The sequence below is a fragment of the Orcinus orca genome, chromosome 7 (assembly GCF_937001465.1).
Source record: "Orcinus orca chromosome 7, mOrcOrc1.1, whole genome shotgun sequence".
Classification (NCBI taxonomy): Eukaryota; Metazoa; Chordata; class Mammalia; order Artiodactyla; family Delphinidae; genus Orcinus; species Orcinus orca.
This window is the reverse complement of record NC_064565.1, coordinates 58,511,429-58,528,655: the sequence shown is the minus strand read 5'-3', so window position 1 is coordinate 58,528,655 and position 17,227 is coordinate 58,511,429. Positions and strand designations below refer to the sequence as shown.

Below are 17,227 nucleotides of genomic sequence, written 5' to 3'. Positions count from 1 at the left end.
AATCATACCTCAATAAAGCTGGGGGGAAAAAGAACTAACATAACTGATAAGGAAAAAAAGAAAACTAAAAACAGTATTAACTTATATTTAGGATAAGCTTCATCACAACCTCTTCTATACTGGCACATTGAAATCTCTTATTCACTAAAGGGGAAAATAAAAAGAAACAAAAGTCTGGAAGTAACTATCAATTTAATAATTTAAATTAAAATTGAGGGTGATAATTGAAGTGGCTGCTGCTAGACTTTTACTACTATTTTTAGCATTCTGGTTAAGTTCATCATTTACAAGCCTCTGTATAAATTTAAATATAGCTTAGAGGGAGGAAAAAGTAGCTTTCTAGCATAAAACTAAAATTCCTTTACTAAACACTTTCTAACATAACACTTTCTGGAATATTATCAGCCAATGCCAAACAACAAATTAACAAGAAAGAATAATTTATCTAAGTGAAATTATAGTTTCTGCCAATTCAAACAGACTACAAGCTAAAACTCCTATTTATCAACAACTTCTATAAAACATACTATATCACTGGGTACAAGTAGGGTTTAAGTACATACATCAAGGGGTCAGTAAATACTGAATACTCAGTAAAAAATAAATTCCAAAACCTTAAATTTCCAAGAACAAAGTGATAACACAAAATAAAATATCAAAATCTAGTAAACTAGTAAGAATTTTAAAAGTAACTTGGTTAAATTTCACATAAGTTCATATCTTTATGTTAGAAATTTCAAGGTGTTTTTGGTCAGTCCTTTGCTCTGAAATCATTCCAAAATTACATATATATCTTCTTAAAATAACACATATTTTTGAAAAACTTATATTGATAATTTTAAATAATTACTAATATTTTTAGCATTTAAGAAAATATATTCATTTTTCAAAAAATACATTATGTTTTAAACAATTTTTATTTCCCATATCAATCACATTAGGAAATATTTTAACTCCATTGATTTGGGACCAATAATTAACTGTACATGACATTATATAATATTACCCTTAGTATTCACATTAATTCTCTAAACAATGACTACACAGTGATAGCATCAAAACCATGCTCATGAAAACTCTACTTTAAGTTCCAAATGATACTTCTCAGAAATATACCCTTACAAAAAGTACTGAAGAATCATGCTCAGTTTACAATATAAAGCATATTCGTAAATAAAAGTATACATCTACAATTTTAATACATTTGTGCACATCAAAATACAGTACAAATGCCTTCACTGATTAACAGTAGCTATTTATATAGCAATCTGTAGGTGACATGAATTGTCTTTATAAAAATGTTCTTAAGTCCAGACAACATAAAAATTCTTTAAAAGAATTTAAGTTTGAGGAAAATTTTTTATCATTGAGAATAATATACTGTTTTAATTTTGAACCAACGTAATTCTGTTAATTACTATGACATTTATTTACTGACTAATCATAGTATAGAAAGAGCTAAATGTTCATGATTCTTCTAAGATTAACCATTTAAAGCATATAATCACTATTAAAATTGATTATACAAAACATAAAAAGAATTTGAAAATACAACAAAAGACCACTTTGCCTATATATGCTTTCAAAATGAAATAATCAGAAATTTTTTAAAATTTAGCACTGCTTAAGACTTACTTAAACAAGACCTTTTACCAGCTGTGCTTGCACCACCTGAACATAAATTCCCTCCTCGATGAATTAATTCAAGTTCCAAATTGGTTCTGTAAGCAAAGCATTAAAAAATATCTCAGTCATTAGATTGAAGTAATACTTTTTGTTTTATTGATATGTCTGAATAAACCTAAAGTTCTTCAACTTTATTATTTGAAAAATTATAGTTTATGCAATATCAGTAATAATCATATTTTATCTGATACTTAGAAAGTTAAAAGGGGAACAGTTTATCTACCCTTAATGTTCATATTTATACCTGCAAAACTGCACACGTCATAGTGTAATTGTTGCAAAATCCTAGATGTTGGCAAATACTAAAAACTAGGCCTTAAGGAAAAAAACTGCAACACATTTCAAAAACCCGCATATGAATCTGATGAAAGAATCTGTACTCTGGCAGCCACTGATTAGGTGGTTACTGGCATATAACACACAAGGGCATACCAATTTTTCTATCAGAGAAATGGTTATCACTCACTGGAGCTTAGATGGCATCTAGAAACCAATATTAAGAAACAAAATCACTAACATCAAAGTGGCTATAAACAACACATATAATTAAACAGCAGTCTCCTTTATAGACTTCTAGAATTACAGTTTTATTAAAATACATTGTATAACTATTAACACTGCTAAACAACAATATTGTTCAAACAGATTTGAAATTATATTTAGCGATTATTAGTTTACAGAATAGCAATAATTAGTAAATTGACATTTCAAAAATCAAATTGATGCAGAATCTAAAGATTTACTCAAAAGCAGTAACAGTAAAATAGCCAATCAATTTTGACAAAATAATAAATGAAAATTCTGAGTGACTGTGTGTATTTTTATTTCAACAGTATTAATAAACTTAAACACACCTTTATTTGCCACAACTAAAACTGAATAAACTAGTTTATACCCAAGATATGTATATATGACACTAATAGTGAGATATCCCCCATCTTAAAAATAAATAAATAAAAGGCAACATTTCAAGCTTACTCTTTACAAGTGAATTCAGGAAAGAATAGAACCCTATTTTATTTAAAACAAAACATTTTGAGCTGGTTTTGTTTGTATTTTGAATACAGAATGTTTTGAAATGTTATTTTCATATATTTACTTATAAATGCAAACTGTTAAAAATATTAATATTTCTAAATCTGTATATTTGCCACCCATTTCTAAAGGAATGCTTTAATCCTCTCTACTCAGGAGGGAGAAAAAGCAATTTAACATTGATAATGTTCCTGCTCAGAGCTCCATCTGGTTGCTGCTGATAAGGGCATCTGTGTGACAAGGGAATTTTCCACCCTTCAGGTGATTTGCATTGCTCACTGAACTTCTAAAAACCTACCAGCAAGGAAGCAGGGACAAGGATTTCATATTAGTGGACAGAAAGCGAGCGGAGACCAGCATGTGTTCCTTCATCAAGGGAATATAAATGAGATCAATACATTTTGTTTTCACAAATCTTCTGTTGCCTAATCTGTAGAAAAAAATTAATGGCTATATTCTCTTATAAAAACTAAGATTTCCTAGATAGTACTTTTAAAAGAGCTAACCAGAAACGCGATTAATTCTTATAAATGAACGTCAGAACCAGAATGTCAACTTTTATTTCAGCATAATTTGCAAAAATATTCATTAAAATATAAATACAATAACAAGTCTATTTATTTAATCATCAAATAAGATACTTTAAAGGATGATAAACATGTTACCAGAAATTTGATTTTAAAAAATACTTGAAAGAAAACTACCAAATGTAATTAATTACTTCAGATTATGGTTGGAAGATCTCCTGTACAACATTCCTTCTGAGTTAAAAAACAAAACTACCTATCCAAAAGGTTTGTATAATATCTAGGATTTAAAAAATCAATATGTCTCAGCTTCTCCTTATTTAATTTATAACAAAATTGGCCCTTTAAGTCTTGCTAGAGAAATGAACACACAAATGTGTCACATGCCCCATGTCTGCTTTTCCCTCACTGTTGAAATCATAACGCAATATTCTGTTTCTGCCCTCCTGAATGGATGATATAAAAATTAAGATGTATTGGGAGCAGAAGTTTTCCAAGCCTTTTTGTTCTTGGAGAAAAGTAGACTCAACTTTCTATATTTTCTAACACAAACACATTCAAATTAGTTTGGACGGGGAATAAAGAAGAAGAGAAAATCTCTACATTTGAAAGAAAGATTGCTTAAAGCCTATCATGGTGGCCACTTAGATATACCCATATAAAAACTCCTCCAACTATGCTCCAGTTTCTTTTTGCTTGACCAAGTATGCCTTCTACCCCTCATTTGGCACTAACTTATATTTTTAGAGCTATAATTTGAAAAACAAACGTGTATAAACACACACACACAGAGACTCAAACACATACTCGTATAGCATGGGTTCAAGGCCTGAGCCTACCCCTACTAGATGACCAATTAATTCAATTTCTCAGAGAAGAAAAGATCTTCATCCATACCATGGCCTGGCCTATATTATCGAATACTCAGCTCAAGCTCTAACTCCTCCAAGAGTTAGGGAGAACTAACTCCCTTTTCTTGGAAAAGGAAAGAAGTGCTTCTACACACTTTAAATTTCAATTTGCTCATCTTCCCTTTTGAAGTTCTATAGCACTTTCTCAATATGATATATCTATTTAAAATATATGTATTTTTAAAATATTTATATTTTTAAATATTTTATATATTTTAAAAAATTATATTGTTTTATACAGATTGATGTATATTAGTTTTGTCTCTCCAACTAAACTGTAAATTCCTGAAGACCAGGGACCATTTCAGATGCAGCTTCTATATCCCTGATGGTACCTAGGAAAGTGTTCAAACAATTCCCAGGACCTGAACACCTCTTTGTTTTGATATGTAGCCAGTGATAAGATTCTCTAATCCCTGCAGTTTATTATCATTATCTTGTTGACCCTTCCTTTAGTTTTAAAAAGGATTCATTATTTGGTGTTTTAGCAAGCATTCTTCTTATTTCAAATATAATTAGTTTATAAAGTTTAAACTTATAATGCAACTAATGTATAAAGCAAGCTGCATTCACTCTACTGAACAGTTTACCCACTTATGACTTAAAGATGTCTCTTCATCTACATCTCAGTTACTCACATTTCAACTTCTTTCCATTTCCATGTTTCTCACATATACAGGCTAAGTGCTACTTACTAATAACTCTAGGCTATATATAACTTGGGTCCAAAATCTTTGGAGAAATCAATTACTCAAATTAGTGTGATTCATTGTTTCAATAATGAAATAATGAATTGGCATTGAAGTGAAAAAAGCTTTCTTCTCCAAAATTAATTTTCCATAATCCATTTGAATGACTGATATTTACAATAGAATGTTTTTTGGAAATACATTAAAACTTGAATATAGTAATTTTGATTAATTTTAATGCGACAAAAAGATCATTCCAACAATTTCTTCTTTGCTGCCCTCAGAAAATCCTCCAACGCTTCACCTTGCAAATAAAATTAAATACAAAGAGATACATATTGTCCTACCAAAAACTAAAAAATAGCTCAAAAACAATTATTAAAGGACACAGCTAGTTACCCACTAGAAATATTTTGTTTCTAAACATCAAAAAATTTAAGCTCCCCAAAGAGCAAAAAAATTACTTATTCAGCTGGGAGAAATTCAGTCCTGGGAAACTAGGGTTATAGCCCATTCAAATTACTAATGTCAAATACAAATACATTTGCATGTTCTAAGGGACTATACATTTAAGAATCACAGCATTTAATTCAAAAGTTAAATAACTGAAATTAATTTTATTTCTAAATATTTTACTTACTTAACCATTTTAAATACTGCTAAATACTTCAATGACTACCTTTTAGGCATAAAAATGATCATAATCGGTAATCATAAGTATTTAATGAAACAAGGTTATATGCCAGGCAGAAGATAACTGTAAAGACCTGGTTTCCTACCTTGAAAAAGTTACATCTTATTCAAATAGAATACACATGCTTTTTTCCTTTAACTCATGTTTTTGTTAATTCTTGAGTCAATTTGGTTTTTGTGTTTCTTTTTAATGATTAAGTAAAACTTCGAGAAGGCATGCAATCTCACTGTGAGAACATTGCAATGGCCTGGGTAATTTTAACCAAGGATAAGGTTTTTAAAGGTTATATACTTTCACTTTTGGAATCATTATATTGTTGCTTTAGAGTTTACCACTAAGGATCAGAGAAGGATGGGAGGATGGGAGAGCATATTTTCTCCACTTCTCTATATACACCCTTAGTAAATAACATTTGACATCTGTCCCTGCTTCTATATAAAAGAGAAAAACAAAAATATGTTGATTCAAAAAGTCTCCCATTATCACAGCAAGCTTTCTATAAATATTTCTATTAAAAATTATATATATATTCTATAAATTATTTATATATTTAAACAAAGAAATAGGAATCCAAAACTTCTACCAAACTAAATTTAAATCAAATTATTTGATTTATCATACTACAGCAAAATTCCATGTACAGATCATTCCCATTCAACCAGGATTTTCTTATAAGGTCAATCCTAATAAAATCAAAGGCATAAATGCACAAGTGACATAAATATGAGTGTGTATATACATGCATTGAGTTGGTCTACATCCATGTCACTTTTCTACATTATTACCATAATATTGTACAGAACTTTATGAAACCTTGAAACCTGGCAAAATTAAATTATATTCAATTTAGTTTTCACATAAAGTATATTTTATTGCAAGTATGTAATTGGTAACTCTTCAGAGACAAAATGTTAAATTAACTGTTATATCTTCCCCCAAAGCATTCTAGATAAATAATAATAGCCTAGGAATACACAGACTAGATAGTTACTTCCCAACCCATTAGATCCTTTTACATCAATCCACGTCCAGCACTTGCATTCTTAGACCAAAAACTAATGTTTCCTTATCCTGAGGTCTAACTTGCTTGCTGCAATTTTCTTAAGTCTGGTTCCATTTTTCCTGGGTTCAAAAGAGTACATAGTTCATTCACTCTTTTGTTACCCTCTGTTCCAGGAATGGGGCAGAGAGAATGGTCATGATGAACTTCATGTATATATGACTTATAAAAGCTGAACTAAGGAGAGGAAAAAGGAGAACAGTAATTGAAAGAACACTATACCTCAGCTCAAGAAATCTGAGTTCTAGTCCTACTCTACCACTAATTTGTTGCATGACTTCAAGTCACATTATTTCTCTAAATCTTACCTATTACAATACTACTTGAACAAAATATGAAGTATGCTTCTAGGGATATCCAGGGGTCTACAATATCAGATCTGGCAGAATGTGTTTACAATTGTGCCTGCTTCTCTCCTCTTTTTTTTTTCTTACAGTTCTCCATTTTCCTTCAATTAAGTTTTCTAAAATTCCTATTTGGAATTATTTCTTAGGTATTGAACACCTACTCAGTAGATTAGACTATTCCTACCTAATCTGAAAGATGAGAAGCATTTACCTCCGTTTTCTTGAGACCGGTAGCTACTCACAGAAGTTTAGAACATGCCTGATCTTGTTTCCTCTCCTTTATCTGATTTTCTAAACCACCTATAGTCTTCTAGGACATTACTAGATCTTGCATGAGCTTAAAACAAAGTAAGTTCTTCTTACTGTTCTTATTTTTTTAATAAATTAGAAGTATTTAACATATTACAATGTTTTAGTTCTTAGTATTATCACTTTTTTGACAGGGCTTAAACAGTGATTTCTTAACAACACCCTTCATATATAATACTCACATGCTTTGAGGTAGACATCTGTCCCAAATGTTAATAATATACTTTTCCTCATCTATCCTATAATGCTTAATAATACCTAAACCAATATTCCATTAAAATAAAAACTCCTCAGAAAAATGAAGGAAAACTCTACTTTTATAGACCTTTTAGGAGGTTCTAAAACTAACCATAATTTCAACCAACATTAAAAATATGCAACCTTTTTTCAAATAAATATGAATGAGAAATAAAATAAACTATTAACATTAAGTAAATATAAAAGTATATACTATGTATACCTACCTAGCAACAGAATACATAAAGAGAAAATCATTATCTGGTGAGCCTGGAGTCTTGCTATAGTCTCTATATTTCTTCTGAGTGGTATTTTTGATATCTTTCATTACAGATTCCATTTCTTTACTTAAGTTGGTTTCTGACTGTAAAAAACACAAACATACATATAAAGTTTATATATATTCATTTTCTCTAATAACAGTCTAACACTACATTGTTTATCATATGAGCACACTAGGAAGTTAAGGTTTAAAAGTCAAAACAGATGTACATTAGCTACACACTATAAATATATTGAGTGCACAAAGATAAAACAGATCAAGAGGTATTTTCTCTTATTTTAGGGACCTTTTATTCTAATTTTATATTGTGATCCAACCATGAATTAACCACACAAACTATATTCTAAACAAATGAGTATATGTCATTAAAATATCTTAGAACAGTTTCCCTGCTTATAAAAAATCTTTCATTTAAGCTCATTTTTTCAAGATTAATATTGATGTCCCTTACTTTAAGCCTATTTTAATCACATAAAAATCTGGATTTCGAAAAGAAAAAAAATAACACATAGACTCAAAAATTAGTCTTCAATTCAGAAAAGAAGATGAATCTTCCTGATTAGCTTTAAACTATGAATTTCTGTTGAAAAAGTCAGATATTCATAGTTTTCATAAATTTACTGCATATACTGGGCATTGCTGTCACTCCTCTCAGGGACCATAACATAAATCTATAATGAAGGTGAAATATTTAAGAATTTAAATCAAATAAATCCTACTGGATGGGATAAAAGATGGGTTCACTTAGACCAAATCTCACAGTAAAATAGACTGACTTATGCTTCGATCATACATACAATATTTTATCTCTCTAATACACACACACATACACACAAATGTATGTGTAAGTCTAATTACACACACAGAAAGTTTGCATGTGTGTGTGTAAATACATCATCTTAATTTTAATATACCTAATGGCATATTTTTAAATGATCAGATTGTGCTTTACATTGCAAGATACATCTATATAATGCTGGACTTTGTTTTTAAATATTTCAACATAACCATATCTAAGCTTATAGGATATTTCATGATCTGGAAGATATATATTAAAACTATAACAATTTAGACTAAGGAAAAGCATAGCCTTTAGTAATAATTTGTTCTGTTACTCTCATTTTTGTTTTTAATAACCACCAACAGAAGAGTAAAACCTCTAAAAGCAATTTCTACTAAATATATAAGGTCCAGAGTAATTTAGAAATAGAACAAAAATTAAAGCTGAAAAGCAGAGCTGAGTTAACCAGGATATTTCTGCCTTACACTGATGCTTACTGGGAAAGCTCCCGGACGTCCCTGCAGCTCCTCCACTTCCTTTATGAGATCTTGTATGCTTTTGTTACTAGGACGTTGCCAAAGGTTGTTTTCGACATTGCTTCCAGGATAACAAGGAAGAACACTGTTAGCAAACTGCCTGCAGAGAGGACATGTGAACTCTCCTTTGTCCACTGAGAAGCCCTGAAGAACCTGGTCATTCTAAAAAATGAAACGAACATACAACTATATGATGCACACGTTTACAGAAAACAAAATTAACACCACTACATTTTATAGTAAATAAATGAACCATACAAAAAAGGACCTCTAATACATGTCATAAAAGCATAAAATCATTTAACTGTTGAAGATTATCAAATCACTTCTTACATCATGGCAATCATGCAACACTTGCCATCACCAATGAACTGCTTAAGTATCCTACTCTTCTCTCAGTATGAAACATTCAAATAATGATGCAATCTGAAACATTCAAATAATGATGCAATCAATCTGAAATGTGGATTTAAGATACAGAATAACTCAAAAAGCAGGCCACATTAAAGTGAATCACCTTCCCCATGCCCCTGTTTTCTTCGCCTATAAGTGACTACTGGAAAGATTCTCCCAGTGCTCATGTTATTTGATGTAGGATAGACAGCTTTTGAGAGTATTTAAGCCTAAAAAAATGTAATGTGTCTTCCAAGGTGTCTAATGGCCGAACACAACTGATTGGACTTGATGCAGTGGGTTTGTTTAGGTTTAACGGATAGGGGCAAGATTTAGTTAGAATACTCAGAACATAAGGGTGATAAGGAGGGGAATTAATTTAACATCCTCTCCTTCAGATGTTCCTGATAGGAGAAGGAAGAAATATGAGAATTTTTGAAACAGAGACACATAAGGCACATATGTCTAGGAGGAAACTCTTGCTCATGAGAGACTGCAATTCATGCTAACTAACCAGGATTTAAGGCAGGAATCCAGGCTGCTATATTTGTTCCTTTCTTTTGTCTGACACCACCCACATCTATTTTGCTCTTTCAGGCTACTGCTATTGTGTAGTCCTAACCAGTATCTTACTCTTTTTTCCAGCAGTCTCTCTTATTCTGCCACTACCCTAATGCTTTATCTCAAAATATGTTTTTAATGTAATAATATATGTATGAATGCTACAATATGACCATTATTACTAATAAGACAAAAATAATGAGAAAAAAGGATACAAAGAAGAAAAAAGGAATTTATTTGCCCATGGTTACAAAGGTAGTTAATGACAATGTCAGAATGAACTTAGGTTTCCCAACTCTTTAATTTAGTGTTCATTTCACTGTATCTTGGATTTCAAGTACTTTGGCCAAAAGAACTGAATTCTATTTTTTTTTTTTTTTTACTCTGTGACACTTATTTTTTCAATTCCTTAAAAATCTAACACCATGTCTTCTTAAATCCAATTCTATAAGCAAATGCTAAGCTCCTATCATGTGTCAAATGCTGCACCATGTGACAGCAAAACGAGTTAAGAGACATCTTCATTTAAGGTACTGACAATTTAAAAGCAAAGAGAAACAAATTATAACAATAGTGTGATAGATGCAACAGAGAAGGCTTCCCAAAGAAGACTTGTGAAGTAAGTTTTAAAGATAAGTGTACTAAAAGGTTGGTGCAAGGGTCCTGGTGGTTGAAGGACATTCTATGATAAGCTTCCCTGTAGCCATAATTTTAAAGAATGCTAGGTCCTCATCCTAGCCTTGACTGAAACTAGGTTCTTTCCTGAAGCATCACCAGAAGCCCTCTCAACTAGGCACTGCTCAGTTTCCCACATCTCTCAAACCTCAGTATCCTTCTCATCTCCAGTGCTGGCTCAAGATCATTACTCTTGCATTCTCAGTGTGGCTCATGCCATTTAGTGAGATCACCCCTTTTCCTTCCTTTTTACTGTCATCCATTGCCCTTAATATCTGAAGACTTTGGTACCTAGATCAGTTTTCCTCATCACTCCAAGTCCTGCCATCCTCATACACAATTGCAATGTATGTACAACCAATCTTATACCTTAGTCCCTTAGCTCCTTGACCTCATCAACTCCAATGGCTTTGACCTACACTCTACCCTAGCACCTGTTACCATGACCACACCCTTACCTTGTAATGACCAAAAATTGTCCATATCTGAAAATATTAAATTCAAACATCTTATATTCTGTCAACTCCTATCTCTTTTAGTCCCTCCCTTTTTCCTCAGTTTATACGGTCTTTCCTATCCTACCATACACCATGATATATCATTTTAAAAACTCTCAAGTCAACACTTCTCATTCTCCCTCCATATGTCCTTCTATGATACACACCTAAACAAAATTTTCATACAAAATTAATCCAGTGTATGACTTCCAATTCTGCTACAAACTGCTTCCCACCTCAACTTAGCCCTGAATACTTCCTGGCAATCTTTCTCCAACATCCTATGAAGCATTCTTTCACCCAATTCCAAAGTGGTTTTTCTAAACCGTCTCCTCAGTTGTCAGGTAAAGTCCCTTTACCTACCCCAGCTTTGCCCCCTCTACTCTAGGAACATAAAGCTACACCTCCTACTTCAGAAAGAAGAGGGTCATGGCAGTGAGACAGGAGGAAAGGGGGCAGGGCACAACCTTTAAAAGAATGACACAGCTGTTCAGGATACGACAAACTGGTTAGAACCAACTAGGTCCAAAATGGTGTAAGATTCGACTTCCAGTAGACCTTGAGCCTCATTATATGCTCACTGTAATATATTAGCATATGCTAAATGACACACCCACCAGTGCACCAGACAATTCCAAGGCTAACCATAAAAGGCCAAAAAGTGGGCGATGGCCCAATTCCTGGAAATCCCCACCCCTTCCCCAAAGTAGTTGGAATAATCCTCCCACTTGCTAGTCTATGAAATTCCCAGTCCATGAAAACTAACCACCCCTATACCCCAGGGTGCTCTCACCCTCTGAGAAGGACTGCATTCTGCCTATGGAATGTGTACTTCCCTGAATAAATCCCTTTCACTTTATTATGGCTGACTCTTGAATTCTTTCCAGAACAAAGCCAAGGACCCTCACTTGGCAGTCTGCCCCAGGGACATGCCCAAGACCTGGGATACTGACCATTCTCTCATGCCTGCCCCATTCGCCTGCAACAGCAACTCCTTCAGCTTCATGCCTTCTCCCACCCCAAATATCTGATTAATAAATCCCATCAGTCCTTCCACCCACTTTCTTCCTTCTACTCTCTTTGCTAATATCTCCTAATAGTCTCCCAACCATATCATTGCCGGTATGATCTACCTAATGTGAGATACTTATTCCCAATCAAAATCTTTCAGTGATCACCAACACCTCTTACCTTAATTCTTTCCTCCCTCTTATGCTCCACATGCAATCTCTCACCAAGTCTAGAAAATCCTTCTCTAAATATATTTCAAGCAACCTAAGTGTCCATTGACAGATGAATGAAGAAGATGTGGCACATATATACAATGGAATATTACTCAGCCATAAAAAGAAACAAAACTGAGTTATTTGTAGTGAGGTGGATGGACCTAGAGACTGTCATACAGAGTGAAGTAAGTCAGAAAGAGAAAAACAAATACCGTATGCTAACACATATATATGGAATCTAAAAAAAAAAAAGGTTATGAAGAACCTAGGGGCAGGACGGGAATAAAGACGCAGACCTACTAGAGAATGGACTTGAGGACACGGGGAGGGGGAAGGGTAAGCTGTGACAAAGTGAGAGAGTGGCATGGACATATATACACTACCAAATGTAAAATAGATAGCTAGTGGGAAGCAGCCGCATAGCACAGGGAGATCAGCTCGGTGCTTTGTGACCACCTAGAGGGGTGGGATAGGGAGGGTGGGAAGGAGGGAAATGCAAGAGGCAGGAGATATGGGGACATATGTATATGTATAACTGATTCACTTTGTTATACAGCAGAAACTAACACACCATTGTAAAGCAATTATACTCCAATAAAGATGTTAAAAAAAAAATTCAAATCTCTAACCTCTTCTCCATCTTCACTGCCATGACTAAGCCCAAGCCACCATCATCTCTTACCTCCTAAATAATATATGCTATCACCATATTCTTTCTTATTCTCCTGCAATCTCACACCCTAAAATCTACAGAACCACCACAATATCCTTTCTGAATGTCATCTCTCTGCTTAAGAGTCTTTTTTTTTTTTTTTTTTTTTTTTTGGCTTAAGAGTCTTAAATAGCTTTAATGGCTCTCTGTAAGGAATCTGTCTAAAGTACAAATTCCTTACATGGACCACAAGACCCTTTACAATATAACCCCTAATTACTTCTCCAGTCTTCTCTCTTATCACTCAAGCACCTTACTTCATCAAATTCTGGAACTTGCAGATGTCCCAATAAGACCCTGTGCATACCTCATAACTCTTAGCACCTATACCGCAACTATTTGTTTATTTCTGTCTCACGCAATGCATAGTAAATTCCTCGAGGGAAGAAACTGTCTTATTCGTTGGGATGTATCCCCAATGTCTATCACAGTGCCTGGAACACTATAGGCACTGAATAAATATTTGTTGAATGACTGACTGAATACAGAAGTATGAAAAATGCATAATGTGCTTAAGGAACTATTAATTAGTTTATTAATGCTGAATTGATGGAAGACAAAGCTAAAGTAACATGCAAGCCCAGATCATGGAATGCCTTGAATGCCATTCAAGGAAGACTGAACTTTATCCCAACAGGAAGAAATCAGTAAAGAATTTTTAAGCCAACAACATGTTACCAGATTTACATTTTAGAAAGATCAATATAATGAGTAAATTAGACTTGGAGTAAGGAAACTGATAAGCAATTGCAATAGTCAAGATGAAAGATGAAGGCATATGCAAAAAAGCAGAAGTGGGAATAATGTAGGCAGAATGTAGTCAAGTGAGATTTAGGAAATGGAATCAATAGAATTTGTTATGTGACTTAATGTGAGAGGTAAGGAGTAGGAAGGGAAAAAGAGAACTCTTCTGCTTCTGAGTCAGGAATCTGGGAATAGGGCAGGCCATGCTTTTAAGAAGCTGAGCTGAGAGAAAAAGAAAGACTGCAGCTACATGGGAATGCAAGCTCAAGGGAAGGAATTTTGAATGCCAGTGACTTGAGCATCTTTATGAACTGAAATGAAGAGACAGAATGGGCAGAAAAACTGAAGACACAGAAGAAAAAGAGGTTACTTACTGATAGACCAAGGCCCCTGAGGTGATGGGGAGAAAGGAAAACTAGAGCATAAACAGAAAATTATTCTTGAACAGAAAAAGGAATACTACCCTCAAAAGTAAAAAAGAGGGGACTTCCCTGGTGGCGCAGTTGTTAAGAATCCACCTGCCAATGCAGGGGACACAGGTTCAAGCCCTGGTCCAGGAAGATCCCACATGCCGCAGAGCAACTAAGCCCATGCACCACGACTACTGAGCCTGCGCTCTAGAGCCCACGTGCCACAACTACTGAAGCCTGTGCACCCTAGAGACCGTGCTCTGCAACAAGAGAAGCCACCGCAACGAGAAGCCGCGCACTGCAATTAAGAGTAGCCCCTGCTCGCCACAACTAGAGAAAGCCTGCACACAGCAACAAAGACCCAATGCAGCCAAAAAATAAATAAATTAATTTTTTTTGAAAAGTGAAAAAGAAAGGATTGGCTGGGATGCAGTCACTTATCGGGGAACAGAAAAGCAAGGTAGGAAGCTAAGGTAGTATGTGACAGACAGCCACTGTTGTCTTGGTACCACAGGAAGAGACAGATCTGATGAGAGGAAAGGTATCTTGGGATTTAGGCAAAGAGTCTGGGATAGAGGAGGCAAAGGTCTGGAATAGCTGCTAAGGAGACTAGGAGAGGAAACTGATCAAAGACAGGTAAATGAATCGGTAAGTAATATCTACAGTTCATGACCCCAATCTCAGCCACTATTCTAAGAAACCACAGATTTGTGGAGGTACCAGTTCACCTAGTTTTATGATTTTCTAACAGTGCTAGCTGACTGGGTATAAAATCAAAGGAGGTGGATTAAATGACTGGTATTAAGAGCAGAATGGGCACAGTACAAGAAAGTGAGGCAAGGAAAGAGCTAGCATACTAGGAAAATGCAAGGGGCTAAAGGACTAGAGATCTTGAGGTCAGAAGTAAAACACACTAATAAGAGTAAAAATAAGACACTTTGAAGAATACTCACATTATGATATGGTAGGATATTAAAGCTTACTATTGTTGAGCTGGAGTAGCAAAGTCTAAAATTATAGCCGTGGAAGTTAGTTGCTAATGTGAAGTAAAAACATGAAATCCCAGGCTTCCCTGGTGGCACAGTGGTTGAGAATCTGCCTGCCAATGCAGGGGACATGGGTTCGAGCCCTGGTCTGGGAAGATCCCACGTGCCGCAGAGCAACTAGGCCCGTGAACCACAACTACTGAGCCTGCGCATCTGGAGCCTGTGCTCTGCAACAAGAGAGGCCGCGAGAGTGAGAGGCCCGCGCACCGCGATGAAGAGTGGCCCCCGCTTGCCACAGCTAGAGAAAGCCCTCGCACAGAAACGAAGACCTAACACAGCCAAAAATAAATAAATAAACAAATGTGGGGTTAAAAAAAAAAAAAATGAAATCCCTAAAGTTGAAGAGGTCAACAACTGTGAGGCTGAACAGTCCGAATGGCAATCACAATCAACCAAGATGAATTAGGATGTATATACTGTAAAAATACTTAATACCTGGAAAGACACAGACACCTTTAAAATGCTTCAATTGACTTACCCGTAATGATTCCATATAAGATTTATGACAATCTATATGTAACGTGTGGCCACAGGTTTGTACATAAACACCTCCTTCCCAGCCAATGGATACTGCCAAGAGACAAGAACTCTTAAAAAAGAAAGAAAAGGACAAAATACAATTAATTTTAAAGAAGTAGAAACATATCTAAACAAATCCACATAAACCTCTCAAAGATTTCATATTGTTATACTAATGTGAGCTTTGTATTTTTGTGATGTAAAGAAACACCTAACTTGACAGCCTTGAGGCAATATCTTTAAACTTGGAACAGAGTTTTAGCTTCCAAATAACTATACTCATAATGAAAGAGAATAATTATTAATTAGCCTTTCTCTACCCCATAAGATATAATAAACTATACTGCTACTGAGTATTTTACCTGTTCGACATGGTACTTGATCTCTCTATGATATCTAACCTTAACAACTGCCTTCTTAAAGCACCTACTTCCCTCTAGCCTCCACAATGCTACTCTCTTTTGGTTTTTCTCCAATCTCTTTAACCATTTGGTTTAGGCCTCCTTTTAAGACTTTTCTTTCTTCGTCTGCCCCTTCAAATGTTTAAATTCCTCAAGGTTCTATTCTTAGTGCTATTTTCTTATTAAAACTATTCTCCCTGAGTGACTTAATCAGTAAATTCAACTACCCTCCACGCCTGAGTCTCTTGCCTGAGTGCCAGATAAAAATGTTCAGCTGCCAACCAGAAATCTCCAATTTGAGGTCCCTGAGATAACATAAAACCAATGTGTCAAAAACTTTCATTTTCTCTATGAATCTTTCTCTTCCTCTTGGTTTAAAAACTCCACATCTGTTTAGTCACCAAATCAGAAAGCTAAAAGTTATTGTACATCACCCCCTTTCCTTCACACCACAGAATTGGTTCCCAAACCATATGAAATCCATCTCCTAAGTAACTCATGATTTTGGTCTGTCCTCGCAAGCCTGTGTCATCTGCTGTGGGGACAGGGCTCTTAAATAAAGTTTCTTGTCTCCATGATGCATCCTGCACACATCTTTCTAAAGTACAAATGTGGTTATGAGAATAACCCCAAAAAGTGACTAAACATTTACAAGGATTTAATATAATAAACAATAAAAAAGGGACCCAGATTATATAAGCAAACTACATACCCTTTTAAAATTTGTTTTAAAAGTTAATTGCTTTCATCTCTTTCTATTTCAAATTCTTCTCTGCTAATTCCTTCCCTTCGACCTATACACAGGCTTATTAGATTTTTCCTCCTAAAGTAATTTTCTTTGAATTTCATTTGGCCTCTGTCAAACAGCATTTCAGCCTGAACTTGAATTCACCCTCTAGAGTCTGCAGCAAATAGATGGCCAAGCCAGGGCAATATTACACATGAGGT

General features: G+C 34.4%; 1 protein-coding gene across 9 annotated transcripts in view; it reads right to left on the bottom strand.

The window, feature by feature from the left end:
- The window catches only part of UBR3 (ubiquitin protein ligase E3 component n-recognin 3), a 233,013-nt gene that overhangs the window by 59,511 nt on the left and 156,275 nt on the right, over nt 1–17,227 (bottom strand). For 6 of the 9 annotated variants that reach the window (XM_049712251.1, XM_033423543.2, XM_033423538.2 and 3 more), the window contains 4 exons: nt 15,838–15,948; nt 9,045–9,257; nt 7,723–7,859; nt 1,636–1,721 (listed from right to left, as the gene is read on the bottom strand). In XM_049712251.1, coding sequence (XP_049568208.1) covers nt 1,636–1,721; nt 7,723–7,859; nt 9,045–9,257; nt 15,838–15,948 — 547 coding nt within the window. Of the gene's footprint in view, nt 1–1,635; nt 1,722–3,019; nt 3,152–7,722; nt 7,860–9,044; nt 9,258–15,837; nt 15,949–17,227 lie in introns of all 9 variants that reach the window. The other 3 variants (XM_033423540.2, XM_033423542.2, XR_007478396.1) reach the window with 2 other exon arrangements.